This window comes from Pipistrellus hanaki, assembly GCF_964339955.1.
Source record: "Pipistrellus hanaki genome assembly, chromosome: X".
Classification (NCBI taxonomy): domain Eukaryota; kingdom Metazoa; phylum Chordata; class Mammalia; order Chiroptera; family Vespertilionidae; genus Pipistrellus; species Pipistrellus hanaki.
In genome coordinates, this window is record NC_140524.1 from 34,706,455 (window position 1) to 34,722,072 (window position 15,618).

The 15,618-nt window shown below is 42.1% G+C and overlaps 1 protein-coding gene and 1 pseudogene across 4 annotated transcripts in view; one reads left to right on the forward strand and one right to left on the reverse strand.

Annotated features, from left to right (window-relative positions):
* Positions 1-8,704: 8,704 nt before the first annotated feature.
* Positions 8,705-10,599, reverse strand: LOC311615642 (microtubule-associated protein RP/EB family member 1-like; annotated as a pseudogene). Its single transcript has 3 exons — positions 9,947-10,599; positions 9,228-9,378; positions 8,705-8,752 (listed from the first exon to the last, which is right to left on the reverse strand). The product of its transcript is annotated as a microtubule-associated protein RP/EB family member 1-like (transcript).
* A 4,766-nt stretch (positions 10,600-15,365) lies between these two features.
* Positions 15,366-15,618, forward strand: part of LAMP2 (lysosomal associated membrane protein 2) — a 44,887-nt gene continuing 44,634 nt past the window's right edge. For all 3 annotated transcript variants that reach the window (XM_084870380.1, XM_084870382.1, XM_084870381.1), the window contains exon 1: positions 15,366-15,566. In XM_084870380.1, the coding sequence (XP_084726506.1) occupies positions 15,503-15,566 (64 nt within the window). In that variant the 5' untranslated portion in view covers positions 15,366-15,502. The remainder of the gene's footprint in view (positions 15,567-15,618) is intronic.

Sequence of the window (15,618 nt, forward strand, 5' to 3'; positions counted from 1 at the left end):
AGGCAGGCCAGTGGTTAGGAACCAGCAGTCTGGATTGCAAGAGGGTGCAGACTGGGCAGAGGGACCCCCTCTCCCCCATGCACAAATTTTATGCACTGGGCCTCTGGTTTAAAATAATCCTGTTGTAAATTCTTTCTGTGTAGTGAGACAACATTTGAAATGTGAATAGTTACTCCAGACCTGTTACTGGCAAGACAACAAGGAGATCAGTTCTTGTCTTCTGGAAGGAAAGATTTTAATCAAGAGACAAAAGTTTAGCAAAATAAGCAAGAATTTATTGGCCACAGCAAAAATATATTGTACTTGGACAGTGAAACAAGCAAGATGCATAGAAGAAGAAACAGGAGAGCCTAGGCTGGGCTGCTTTGGTTCACTGGGAAGTCAGAGAAGGGGGCCTTGTAGACAGGTTCAGGGAGTTAGCCTGGGATGAACTGCCACTGTCCATTGCTCCCCTGGTGGTAAGTCTCATGGAGTCCCTGAGGAAAGAAGGGGAAGGGGAAGGGGAATGGCTCAAGCATGCTTCCCTGGAGGAGAGTGCATGCAGGGTTTTTCATCCTGAGAGTATTTATCTCTCTTGTAGGCAGAATCTTAGGGGAGGTCTCAGTGGAGGGACTCACAATTCATCAGCTTTCTAGATGTGCTCTTTCAGGGTTGTGGTCTCCACTGATTGGTCAGTGCCAGGGTCCATCACCTCCTGGTCCAAAGGTCCATGGTCAACTACTGAGCCACACCAGGCAGGCTGCTCATCTGATTTTTAAAAAACCAAAAAACCTATATTTTATTGATTCTTCACAGAGAGAAAGTGGGATAGAGAGCTAGAAACATCGATGAGAGAGATACATCCACCAGCTGCCTCCTGCACACCCCTTACCGGGGATGTGCTCACAACCAATGCACATGCCCTTGACGGAATCGAACCTGGGACCCCTCAGTCCACAGACCGATGCTCTATCCACTGAGCCAAACTGGTTTCAGCCGCTCTTCTGATATTTATGCTGAGAAGAGTGAGTGGCTGTTAGGTGCAAGTATATGCTAGATGTGGCAGTATATGGGAAAGCCTCAGCGGGGCCCAGGGCACCCGTTACTTAGGTTTCATCTAGGTGGTTGGTGTCTCTATCCTGGTTAATAGGTCTTCAGGTGGATGTGTCTACCCCTGTAAGCCACCTTGGCTTTCAGAAATCACTGTGTCTGAGGAGAAAATATGGGGAAATATGGATGGAAAGAAAGAGATGGAGTCAAGTAAAGTGTACTTACTTTTCTTAACTTCTAGTAAATCTCTAATGAAAGGGTTGGTGGGATGGACTATCTTCCTGAAAGCCCATTGTAAAGCCAGCAAGTACTTTCCTGAAAAGTCAGGTAGAAAACAGAATAAATAACATTTGTAAGAATGAAGTTGCTAGGAAACTTACACATTTCCATTAAGGTCTCCATCTAATAAGTTCTATATTGGAACTGACCAGGGCCTTCAGTGTTTCCTGGCCTTTCTCGCTGACATGAAACTTTAATGAAGGGGGCCTTTTATTTATTTTTATTTAAAAATATTTTTATTGATTTCAGAGAGGGAGATAGATACATCAATTATGAGAGAGAATCATTGGTCGTCTGGCTCCTGCCACACTGGGGATCGAACCCACAAACCAGGCATGTGCCCTGACTGGGAATCAAACCATGACCTCCCGGTTCATAAGTCAATGCTCAACCACTGAGCCACGCCAGCTGGACAATGAAGGGGGCCTTTTAGAGCACAGTGTTTCAGCCAACTGAGAATAGAGCTGCAGACAAGAAATATAGAGGTAAGAGTTGTATAGTCAGCTCTCTTGCCTACTTGGGCAAGTAACTTGACCTCCCTGAGCAAAATGAAGGGGTTGAAGCAGACAAAGACTCTTCTGGTTTTAAAATGTCTTTTATTCCATATCAAGAGTCTCCAGCAAATGGCTGCCATCTTAATCCAAAGAGCTGGCTGCAGCCTTCTCAGTTACACCTTCAGAGTCAAGTCATAATAGTGTCATAAAGAGTAGGTAATGAATTCTGAATCTGAACTCTCTCATCTAAACCACTAATGCAAAGGAAGAGAACAATATGATTATTTCCTAAGCAACACATCACTTCAGTTTCATGGGTCACAATGTCCTGGAATCACTCTCCTTTCATAATCTACTGAGTTGAAGGAGAAGGTGCAGATTACAATGGAGAGATAAGTAAGACTGGCATACAAGTGTGTGTGTGTGTGTGTGTGTGTGTGTGTGTGTGCGCGCGCGTGTGTGTGTGTAGGGGAGAGAGAGAGAGAGAGAGAGAGAGAGAGAGAGAGAGAGAGAGAGAGAGAGAGAGAGAGAGAGAGAGAGAGAGAGGAGACACAGAAAAGAGAGAGTCAAAGAGAAATATATATTATAGACAAGGAGAAAGTGGTAGAAGCAGAAGTCATAAGTGTGTCAACGGTCAGCTGGCAAGTCTAGTGGAAAGAAGGCATATATCCTGCCACTTTCTCTGTTATGAGACAGATGGGAAAAATTGCTGGGAAGGCCATTCCACCACTCGGCACTTAGGCAATATAGTCTCCGAAAGCTAGAACTCATTCTTATACCTGCCATTTATTTATTAATTCAATAAACATTTACTGAGCACTTACTATGAGAATAGACTAGTGGCCATGTTCTCTATCTTAAAGAAGCTCACAGGCTGCAATGGGTTCTGGTCAAGCAAACAGACAATTATAGTATGATGAATGCCTTGATGAGGGAAGTCCAGGGATTAAGTGAAAATTCCCAAGTTTCATCCTTGCCTTGTTAAAAAAGGATTCTTTGGAAAAAATCATGTCACCTGAAGGAGAAGCGAAAGGCAGCCTGGTGTTGGAGGAGGTGGAAGGAGAAAGAATTCTTTAGGCAGAAGTAGAACTACAGGTTATTTTAATTATTTTCTTTGTGTTTAGCAGTGTTTTTAAAATGTTCTTCATTGGACATATATTACATTTATATAGAAAGAATACTAAGATATAAAAAATAGCAATAGCTATCTACTTTCAAAATTTTTAATTTTTTTCAATTACAGTTTACATTCAATATTATTTTGTATTACTTTAAGATGTTCAGCATAGTGGTTAGACAATCATACATTTCACAAAGTGATCTTCCTGACATTTTCAATACCCACCTAGTACCATATATAGTAATTATAATATTATTTTTAAATTTATATTTATTTATTTTTTAAACATTAATAAATCTTTATTGTTCAGATTATTACAATTGTTCCTCTTTCCCACCCCCATAGCTACCCTCAACCAGGTTCCTACCCTACCGTATGCCCTTACCTCCCCCTGCACTGTCCTCATCCATAGGTGTACAATTTTTGTTCAGTCTCTTCCCTCACCCCCACTCCCCTTTTCCCTCGAGAATTGTCAGTCCACTCCCTTTCTATGCTGCTGATCTATTATATTTACCAGTTAATTCTGCTCATTAGATTTTTTATTCCCTTGGTTTTTAGATTCACTTGTTGATAGATATGTATTTGTTGTTCATAATTTTTATCGTTATCTTCTTCTTCCTCTTCTTAAAGAATACCTTTCAGCATTTCATATAACTCTGGTTTGATGGTTTTCTGTCATTATTTCTTCAAATAGGTTTTCAGTATCTTGCTCTCTCTCTTCTTCTGAGACCTCCATAATTCTGATGTTGGTATGCTTGAAGTTGTCCCAGAGGCTCCTTACACTATCTTCAATTTTTTTTTTCCTTTTTTCTTTTTTCTTTTCTGGAGGAGTGTTTTTCGCTTCTTTGTATTTCAAATCTTTGACTTGATTCTTGTGATCCTCTAGTCTGCTTTTATGTCTCTGTATAATATTTTATTTCAGTCAATGTATGCTTAATTTTTAGTTGATCCTTTTTCATATCCTCAAGGGTCTCATTAAATTTATTGGCCTTTTATAGGAAATTCTTGAAAAGCCTTAAACCGTGGTTTTGAACTCTATATTCATTCATTTGCTTTTCTCCATTTCCTTCATTTGTGACCTGCCTCTTTGTCTCCACATTTTAGCTGCTTCCCTGAATTGATGGAGTGGCTTTGTGTGCTAGGTGTCCTAGCAGGGCCCAGTGTCTCAGCCTCCCCACTTACCTGAGGTGGACACTCTGTGTGTCCATTTGTGGAATGTGTGTGCAGTCTTGTTGTAGTTAAACCTAGATTGTTGTTAGTATCACTGGGGGGAATTGACTTCCAGGCCAGTTGGCTGTGAGGATCAGCTGTGTCTCCGTTGGGAGAGCCCTGTGCTCAGCTTGGATGGGGCAGAGTCTCAGGGTGGAGCAGACAGCCTTGATTTCCCATCAGCCCAGACCTAAGAGGTCCCTGTGTCTCAGTGTCCCGTGGCAATGGCTGCATGCATCTCTGAGAGAAGGCTGCTCTCGAGTTTCGTCTGCTGCCAGACAGTCCAGTTTCTCCCCAAATGAGTGTGGGTATCCAAAGTCTCACCTGGAACTGGATTTCAGTGCAGTTGGAAGGTTTTGTTTCCCTCCTGAACGAGAAAGCTAGCCGAGTGCTTGCTGCCTGACTTCTCTGAGAGTAAGCCAGCTGCATATTCAGCTGCCTGCCCTTTCCATGTGCGTGGGTCTCCGCACCTCTGTCCTCCACAGCTCCTCTGAGTCTCAGTGTCCTTTTCTCTTTCCTTCTTGTTGAAGAGTTTCCACTCAGCCAGCTTTCCGGTGGTTCTGGACAATGTCCGCTCTGTCTTCCAGTTGCAGTTTTGAAATTGTTGTGTGAGGCAGCAGTATAGGTGTTTACCTATGCCGCCATCTTGGTTTCTCCTCTAAGTTTATATTTATTGTTGACAGCATTTATAGATGTCCCCCTTTTACCCTATTGACCCCCTTCACTCCAGCCCCACCCCCACAATATTATTGACTATATTTCTATATTGTATTTTACATCTCCATGACTATTTTGTAACAAACAATCTGTATTTCTCAATCCCTTCACATTTTCACCCAGTCCTCCAACCCCTCTCCTCTGGCAGCCATCAGTCTGTTCTTTGTACCTCTGAATCTGTTTCTGTTTTGTTTGTTCGTTTATATTGTTCTTTAGATTCTACATATAAGTGAGATCATATGGCATTTCTTTTTCACACTGACTTATTTCACTTAGCATAATACCTTCTAGGTTCACCCATGTTGTCACAAATAAGATTTAATTATTTTTTTATGGCTGAATAATATTAACAATGGCCCTCTCTTAATCAGTGAGCACCAATGAGAACTTCCTCTGCTTTGTGACACACTGACAGGGAGAGAAGAGAACACTGCAATTATTACTAATAATAACAGTAATGATAATATTTGTTGAGCTCTTACTACATGTTAGTGTTTTCCAGGCACCTCATTTAATCCTTATAATAATCTCCATGATAGGTACAATTATTATCATCTTTATTCATGGATGAAATAGCTAAGGCCCAGAGGTCACACAATTATTAAGTGGTAGAGGCAGGAATCAAATCCAAATAACCCAATGGCAGAGCCCTGGCTTGTTATTACTACATTGTACTGCCCCTCTCTACAAGATTAAAAAGTGATACACACAGAGATCAACTAGAGTTTTGACTCCTTCCTCTTATAAGAAGCAACTGCTTGCCATCAGTTGACTATGTCTCTGTCTCTTCCAAGTGGGGTGGGTGGTCAATGGATAGTCTTTTTAAAAATATTTTTATTTCTTTCAGCAAGTAGGGGAGAGGGAGAGAGAGTTAGAAACATCAGTGATGAGAGAGAATCATTGATTGGCTGCTTCCTGCATGGCCCCTACTGGGGACTGAGCCCACAATCTGGGCATGTGCCGTTGACTGGAATCGAACCTGGGACTCTATCCACTGAGCCAAATCAGCTAGGGTGGGAGAGTCTTCATGTGTGTGCCAAGAGGGAGATCAGATGCACAAAGAGAAGCAAGTGAATTTCCTAAGGTTTCGTGACAAGCTGATGGCTGAATGGGTTCCAAAAATCCACTTTAGCATCCCAACTGTAGGACCCCTGCTTTGATCTGGTCACGCCAAAGCTTATTTTATGGGAAGTATCCGGTTTTCAAATCAGTGCCAAAAATCCAAATGGTTTATTAAAAGTCCCCATGTATTAATGGTGGTATGCTGTCATGCAATCCCTATGTTAACCACATGGTTATGCTGCAGACAAATATAGTTATTTGAGGAAGCAGGGGTTTAAGAATATTTGTGGTATTTTCATAAATTGTGATAGAGCTACATAATTAAAGCCATCCAAAAGAACGAGGTAAAACCATATGATTTTAAGGAACATTTTCAAGATATGTAAATAAGTGAGAAAAGCAGGCCACTAAACAATATGAAGAGCAGGCTCACATTTGTCTAATTAAAAAAAAAGAGTATACACATACACATATATTGAGTGGCCAGATTATTATGATCCTATATAATAAAAGGCTAATATGCAAATTGTCCCCTCAATCAGGAGTTCGACCAGCAGACAGGCTGGCTAACTGCCATGTCCCCTTCCCCTGGCCAGGCTGACTAGACCCCACCCATGCACGAATTCATGCACCGGGCCTCAAATATATATATATAGTGGCCAGATTATTATGCATTCAGAGATCATAACAATTGGCCACTCTGTGTGTGTGTGTGTGTGTGTGTGTGTGTGTGTATGCAGATATATGCATATTTTTTACCTGAGCATGTAAAAAAAGAAACTGTTAACAGTTATTGCTTTTTTTTCCCCTTGAAATACAGAATTTTATTTAGAATCTGCTTAAAGTAGAAAAGAAAACAACTCTGTCAAGAAAGACCAGGTGGAAATAGGTTCCCAATGAAATGGAATTTTAGGGCAACAAAATTCTAAAGGCCACAAAAGAGAAACAGCACCACTGTTATTTAAATAATGGCTAACTACTTGCATTTTTGGCATTGTTAATCTCTGAATCAGGGTTTCTCTCTGAATTTCACACAGAGCATGCACTATACAATAATCTATAATAATAAAGGGATAACATGCTAATTAGACCAGACATCTTCTGGATATTCTTCCTGATGAAGCCGGGGCTGGAGGGAAGCAGCCCGGGTCCTGGGTGCCTGCCAGTGGCCAGAGGAGGGAAGCCTGGGTCCCAGGTGCTGGAGGGAAGCCGGTGTTGGTAGCTGGGGGAAGGAAGGTCTACTCTTGCATGAATTTTCGTGCATCAGGCCTCTAGTTTATTATAAAATACCTGCTTTCACACACATTTTAGGACAAACTACCACCATTAATAAATCAATACAATCACATCAGGGGCTGAACAAACTGAAAAGTGGGTAACACACATTTTGCAGAATTCTGCCAAACAAAGGAACTGAATATGCTATAGGCAAAGCAAATGAGGGGTGTTAAGGAATGAAATCGTTTAAATATTAATAATTAATTCAGACATGATACTGTATTTCTGCAAAAGAAACTTAACCTTCAGTAGCATGCTAACGAATTTTATCTCCAAAGAGATTAGTGCACTGGCAAAGTATTCTGATAACAGTGGAGGGCTGTGGACAGCAAGTACCAAAAATACCCAGCCTTGCAGATCTCAAGGTAGCAATGGCCTTCACTGATCACTCCCTTTGTCAAAAACCCAAAAAGAACTTGCAGCATGATCACCTGCCTGCTGAACTTTCACTCTAAACAGCAAACTTTAAGGAGCCAAAGAGGAGTCCCCATTGGGAAAGGGATGCAGAAAAACATGTTTAATGTAAACTTAAAAGACAGCAAAATGGGATACAACCCCCCTTTCAAATCTCAGAGATGTGTGCAAGTCCCCAAAAGTAGTTGTTAGATTTTATTTATTTTTTTTTAAAAAGAATTTTTGTGAGTTTACTTGAGCCAAACTGTCGACATATGCTGGGATGCAGAACCTCTACGAATTGAAATAATGCTCCCAGTTGTTAGATTTTAAAACTGAACACACCTCATTTCCCCAAAACACAATACACAGAAATTTCCAGGGTAACTGGAAAAATCATAAGAGAAATGCTCAATGAATCTATTCAACTCAGATATCTTAGGGCTGAAATACACCCTTTATTCATTCAGCTAACAATGCCTCTTGTTTCTTAGCAGAGATGCAATTGGTCAAGGACACCAAATGGCTTTAGAGAGCAACTTTTTAAGTTTTCCTTCTGGGCCAAGGTTAGGCCTATGAAGATTCAAGCAGCCCTGCAAGGCCTGTGAACAGCAAGTTCTAAAGGTGCCAAGGTCTGGCCCTTCCTTCCCAGACACAAGGGCAACACACAAACTCTGTCAGGTTAAAATTTATATTTTAAAATATGCAAACGTAATTTAAATACTCTTAAGGCATTCATTTATTAAAACGTTCACTGCCAAGATTTCACATTAGTTTAAAATTAAAAATCAGTCTTTACATTTCGCTACTGAGGTATCCACCTCAGTGTATCACATAAAAACACCTTCTCCAGAAATCAGTGTTACCAGCATCCATATGGTAAGCCCATGGTCAGCCTCTTTGTTCCCTAAGTGAACCAACTACATGTTAATTTACCAAATGTGATAAGTTCATTATTTATTGAAAAAAGAGTGAAACTTCTACAAAGTGCACTTTAATAAGAGGTACTTTTGTTTATGAAACCAAAACAGTGAGTCTTCTAAAAATAACAAAAGGGAGTATTTACAGTTAACCACATTATTTAGAGTGAAGAATTCGGATGTTGCTTTGCTGGCCCAAGCTGTTAATACTCTTCTTGTTCCTCCTTTGGCCCCACTTCATCAGGTATTGTAGAGGCTGAAAGAAATAATATAGAAAAATTCCCCTGCTAGCCCAAGCTTCCCATGAGAATGTGACCTTTAGAACTGCCCCAGGAAAAACAGGGTATTATCAACACAGCACCAGACCACCAGACTCAGCCCCTAGAGGTAGTAAACTGGGTGTAGTATCAACGTCCTGCAGCGGTTCCACCCTGTTCCTTGTGATAATGTCTATCCTCCCCTCAAGGAATTCCTGTCCCTCTTTCTAGAAGACCCCCTCCCCTTGTCCTTTGTTCTAACTTTGCGGTTTTTGCCTTTATAAGCCTGTAAGAAGTTCTGCTCGGGACTTGACTTGGCTGCTCCTGCATGAGTAACAGGTCAAGTCCCAGCATGCTGGAATTAAATCCTCTTGCTGTTTGCATCAAGTGCCGTCTCTTGCGTTTGACTGGGTCGTCGCTGATCCTGGGTCAGGGCAGGGGTCTCCTTCGGGGGGTCCAACAGTATCACAAAGGCTTCATCTTTGGCATAGAAAATGTCCACAATCCTCTGCAATACATGGTTGCTTTCTCCCTAGTTCTCTTGGCAAATCAATTTAAAGGTCCTTAGCTTTCCAAAGTACAATAGAAATCTCTTTTTCCAATTCTTCGAGGGTAAGTTTCTATATGCTGACCTGCTGCACCAGTTCAGTTGAAAGACCCCCAGAGGGAGACCCTCACTCTGTCCCATGATCGACGGCGACCCCAATCAACCGCAGGAGACGTCACTTGATGCAAACAGCAAGAGGCTTTTTTATTCCAGCGTGCTGGGGCTCAACTCGTAACTCACGCAGGAGCAGAGGAGTCGAGCCCCGAGCAGAAAATCTTACAAGTATATATAGGCAAAAACTATATGTCGGGAGGGGTTACACACGGAGGGGGAAGAGGGGAACAAAGGAATTCTAAAAGGGGAGACTGGGTTCATTAATAACGTATTTTATGACAGGGCTTGCGCTAAGTCAACAGTCCTGTCCGGTAACCTCGCACCCTATTTCACTGAACTGTCAAAGCAAGGTTTACTCTGTTATCCTGTTTCTCTTATCTTGTCGGAGTAAACCCTGCTCTGTTTACTCCCTGCTCAGGGCTGTTTCCTGAGACAACTTTAAGGGTCCTGTTCCCGTTCCCATCACTGGCGGGGCCTTGGATAGTTGAGATAACACAGACAGCTTTTAAGCATTTTTATTCTTTCACAGTTACTACGTTGTCCCCATTGCTCACACTAGGATTCTTTCGCAGCACACCTGGGCCAGCCGTAGGGGTTGCAGTAGTTCTGTGTGTAACAATGGGCCTCTGAGGAGCTGCACTGCTAGAGCCGAGAGGTTTCTTTGGTTTGTTCATAGCTGGAGCAACAAGGGAGGGAGCCACTGCAGTTTCTTGACCTTGTCTGGCAGCTACAGGGTCATAGTCTTTTCCATCATAGTTTGCATCAAAAAACTTCTTGAACCACTGAACGAATTCAAAATTGTCCTGAAATTTTCCTTTTACTAATCTGTCCACAGGAATTATTTTGTCAACACCCCTCCTCTTAAAACCTGCTTGTAGTATTTTGAAGTTCTGGGTATACATGTTCTGTGTATTCGTGTTATAGCTTAGCTTGAAATTACACTTTCTTCAAGGCAATGGAGCGAGGGAACAGCATGTCCATAAACTGACAATAGGCAGCCACTGAGCACAACTGTTTCACCTTTGTCGGATTCAACTGCAGGGACTCATTGATCCAGGCCAACATGTCATGTCGACTTAGGTTATCACTGGTGACTGATGTTGAATATGCGTTCACTGCCATCTTATGCTCACGGAGGAACCACGTCCACTGCAGAGCCCAGCTTCAGTTCCATCTTCCTCTTGTTCAAACCGTTTGACCCCACCCGCCCACGTGATGACCTCACCTAGTTATTGCTAATATATATATTGATTTCAGAGAGGAAAGGAGAGGGAGAGAGAGAGATAGAAACATCAATAATGAGAGAGAATAAATAATCAGCTGCCTCCTGCACGCCCCACACCTATAGTCTAGACATGTGCCCTGACTGGGAATCAAACCATGACCTCCTGGTTCATAGATTGACACTCAACCACTGAGTCATGCAGGTCAGGCAACAGTTATTACTTTGAAGAGTAGGACTGTGGTCCAAGGGAGGGAAAAGGGTATTTTCTCTAGATTTTATATCTTTTAAAATTATTTCAATCTTTTTAATTTTTAAATTTTTACTGATTTTAGAGAGGAAGGGAGAGGGAAAGAAAGATTGACACATCAGCTGCCTCCTGCATGAGGTGTGGGTTGGGGAAATGTGTGTGTGGGTACCCCATGAGCCCACAACCCAGGCATGTGCCCTTTCCAGGAATCGAACCGTGGTCTCCTAGTTTATAAGTCGATGTTCAACTACTGAACCATGCCAGCTAGGGATAAATATTTTAATTTTTAATGATTTGTATCCATTAATTTAAAAATAATTATTACAAACACAATCCAATTGCTGTAAAAATTTAAATACAGCAGAAGTTAATAAAAGTCCCTTCTCTCCCACCTCTTAATCCCATTCCTAGAGGACAGTTAACCACGGATATGAGTTTGGGGCCTGGTTTCTCAGTGTGGTTTCCAGAACAGCAGCACTAGGATAATCTGAGAAATTGCTAGAAATGCAGATTCTCATGTCCCACCCCAGATTTGCTCAAACTCCATAGCAGAGCCTAGAAATTTGTATTTTAAAAAGCCCCTTGGTAATTTTGGTACATGCTCAAAGTTGAGAATCATTTTATTTTAGCAGGTTAGACTAGATCTTTGGTGGTGGTGTTGGGGGAAAGGAGGATTTGAGAAGAATCCTCCTGGGGAAAACTAATAATTCAAAATGACATGTTCCCCATTCAACCAGCAAGCTCTTGGTCAAAGGTTGGCAGCCCCTTGAGCTCACTGTGACCTCTACATTGGGGTTGAGTGATAACTGTACTGCCAGTTTGAAGGCATTATGTAGAAAAGGGGAACATTTTAGAAGGAGAACCAGGCTGGCATGGCTCAGTGGATGAATGTTGACCTATGAAACAGGAAGTAACATTTCAATTCCCAGTCAGAGCACATGCCCAGGTTGTGGGCTAGATCTCCAGTGTGGGGTGTGCAGGAGGCAGCTGATCAATGATTGTCTCATCACTGATGTTCTTCTTTCTTAATCTGTCTCTTCTCATCTCTGAAATCAACAAAAAAGGAGAAAGGTAAAAGGAGTATAGAAGAAACTAAGCAAGAATGAGTCAAGAAAGAAAAAATGGCAGAGAGAGAATGAAGATAAAAAAAGTCATAGATGGCAAGTATATGACAACAACACCTTAGGGCCACTCATTCATTGAGTTAATTCATATTTATCATTTTAAAATTATAAATCTCTATATTTTGTTAATTTCCTTCCTCTGACTCACACATTTCATTGTCTATGAAACTGAAGGTTCTTATGACATTGATTAAGTTTAGCTTGAAATCATAGCTGTAGAAATCATATGTCTCTCTCTGTATATGTATATATACCCCTCAGAGATCTATCCTCCCTCCTGCCCCCAAATAACTAACCCACAAGACAGCAAAAGATAGAACTCAGTCTTGACTAATGGTGTCAAGGTCTGGACCTCTGGCAGGCTAAAGATAACATATTGACCTAAGTTACATTTCAGCTCCAGGACCTCAGGTGAAATGATCCCCTGACTACTTTCCAAATAAACCGGACAGAAGGACATGAGAACAGACCTCAGAACTATCCTCAAGACCAGAAGAAATCATTTATTACCTTTACCTCACCTCTGACCAATCAGCACCCAGTACAACCCAAAACCCCTAACACACAAGTGTCTTGTGATTTTGCCCTTTATTACCTGTAACCTACATGCCATCAGGCAGTTGGGGATATTGAATGTCAGCTTCCCATTCTCCTGGGTGCTGTCATCTATAATAACAAAAGTGTAATATGCAAATTGACCAAATGGGCTAACAGTGGAACAACCATCTGGATGATCTTCCGGATGAAGCCAGGGCTGTGAGGGCTGAGGCAGCTGGGGCTGCGAGGGCAGTCGGGGCTTTGAAAGCCTACTCTTGGATGAATTTCGTGCATCAGGACTCTAGTTTATAATAAAATAACTAATATTTCTCCACTGCAATTTTTAGTGTTTAGTGTTTGGCTCTGCTAATGCTGGGTAGACAGACTTTCTGTTCCTCTGACCTACACATTTCATTGTCTATCATTTACCAAATGTGATAAGTTCATTATTTCTCACACCATTCAGTGTCTTGACATTTAGGAAGTGTTTTCTAATGATCCCTGCTCCCTGACCAAAGAATCATGAGCTCTCAAAGGGTTCCAAAGACTCATAATCTAACTGGGCGTGTGTGTGTGTATGTGTACGTGTTTGCTGAGGAATTCTGCCCACTGGGGAGGTGTGAGGTATGGTAGGAGAGGAAGTGCACATGAAAACACTCTGGATGCAGCACTATCAACAATATAGTCAATACATATGAAGCTCAGATTGGAAGGGATCTTCTAGAGTTCCTCAAACATCGACCCTAGTCCCACAGGCTTCTGCAGAAGAGCCTGGGGAAAGCTCCTTCAGCTGGGCTAGGGTAATGAAAGACTGTATACTAAAGTAACTAGTTTTCAGTGCTGGCGTGTGTGACTCAGTTGGTTGAACATCGACCCATGACCAGGAGGTCATGGTTTAATTCCCTGTCAGGGCTCATAACTATGTTGTGGGCTCAATACCCAGTAGGGGGCATGCAGGAGGCAGCTAATCAATGATTCTCACTCATCAGTGATGTTTCCCTCTTCTCTCCCGTCCTCACTGGAAAAAAAAAAAAATATATATATATATATATATATATATATATATATAGTAAGTAGTTTTCACAAGGTTTGAGATGTGGGAACATTAAACAACTCTAAGTATAGAAGCTCAGACCAAACAAAGCTTTAAATATTTTTAGCCTATTTTCCTTTTTTACAAATGACTTCCAAAATGACTTCCAAAACATTGTTCTGTCTCATGAACATGACTGTCCCAGTCAAGGAACCAGCGTTTGTTTTGTCAGGGGAAAAGGTTGCAATGGTGGATTTAGTATAAAAGGCTGATCTATCTTACTGTGTTCCATTTTTTAATTTGATGACATCTGCAAGAGGTTAAGGGCAACAATTTATTAAACCAGATCTTTGACTCATTGAGGCACTTTGCTTCCTTATTTTATATAATAAAAGGCTAATATGCAAATTGTCCCCTTGACTGGGAGCTCGACCAGGGGGCAGGGCTGGCTGGTCAATTGCCCGAGGCCCCTCCCCCAGCCAGCCCCGCTCCCAATGCCCTCCCCCCATCAGGAGCAGGGTGACCCGCCAACCTCCCCCTGACTGACCCTGCCCTATCACCCCAATCCAGTCCAGCTGGCTGGACCCCACTCATGCACAAATCCATGCACTGGGCCTCTAGTATTTTAAATAAAAGAGCATTTACTCTTCTAGATTCCTGGAATTATAAAGCTGGAACCACTTAGAAATAATGTCTGACTCATTAATATTGCCTTGGGGAGTTTTGAGAAAAATGCAATGCCCAGGCCCCACTCTATGCCAACTGAATTTGAATCTCAAGGGACAGGACCAAGGGGGCACCTCTGGTTTTAAAGCACCACAAGTGATTCCAACAGGATTGAGAAACAGCTCTTGATAAAAAAAAGAAACATATAACAACAACAACAATAATAAAATAAATAAACAAAACACACACACACACACACACACACACAAAGACAGGGCCTCCTATTTCAGAATCTCTGAGGGAATAAAGTGCAGGAATCTGTATGTTATTAAAAATACCCAGATGATTCTTTTGGAAACTTACATTTGAGAAGCAGTACTTTATTTCTATTGGAAATTTTTTATAGCTTTTGAATGATTTCATTTGTTGAGTATTGTAGGTTTCATCTGTTCAACTGTTAAATAAACCAAAGATGAATTTAGTTTAGTATGAATTCATTAAAGGATAAAAGCAACTGGAAGGATAATGGATGGATATAGATAGATAAACACTGTCTCTGGATAGTAGGTATATGGATGATCTTTGTTTCCCCCCCCCCTTTCTATTTTATTTCTATCTCATTTTCTCTATTTAAAGAAGTGTCTTCCTCTTTCTGAGTTGAATTTCCCCTTCTGAAAAACAGGGTGTTGTAACTTAGTGAGGACCTTCAAGACCAGGTCCTGTTCTGGCGGTCAGTGACTTCATATTACCTACTCGCTCACTTGCCCATTTAATAGCATGAACTGCATAGAAAACAACAGTGTTCGGAGAATCATCGTATATGATTCTTGTATGTGTTACGTTGTGATGCCTAGCAACCGTTTTTACTCCAGAAAAATTATTCTCTTGTTCAAGGAATAGGAACTGAAATAATCTCCATTCTACACCAACCAAAAGTTCATCCTCTCTCTTTTGCCTCAGATAAGGCCGTCCGACCACATCTCTGAAGAAAGTATGAAGGACTGTGAACCAAAAAGCCAGGGCGTGGTCGTCCCGCCCACCCGCCCGACATCACTACCCTTTTCGCGGCTTTGGAGCTCAGGGATTGGCTGAAGGCAAGAAAGAGCCCCGCCCCTAGTCTTATGACCCGCGCTGAAGCTCCCAGTCCCGGCTTTCACGGTGCTGTGGTCGGTGGTCAGCAACTGTCTTCCTCCGCTTCCCCCAGCCTCTCCGCGGTGTTGCCGCTCTCTCCGCTGCCTGCTCTTCCGGATCATGGTGTGCTTCCGCCTTTCTCCGGTGCCCGGCTCGGGGCTCCTTCTGCTCTGCCTCCTTCTGGGTGAGTTGTGGGGCCCTCCAGCTTAGTACCCGCCCCGCCTGGGCCCCGGGCG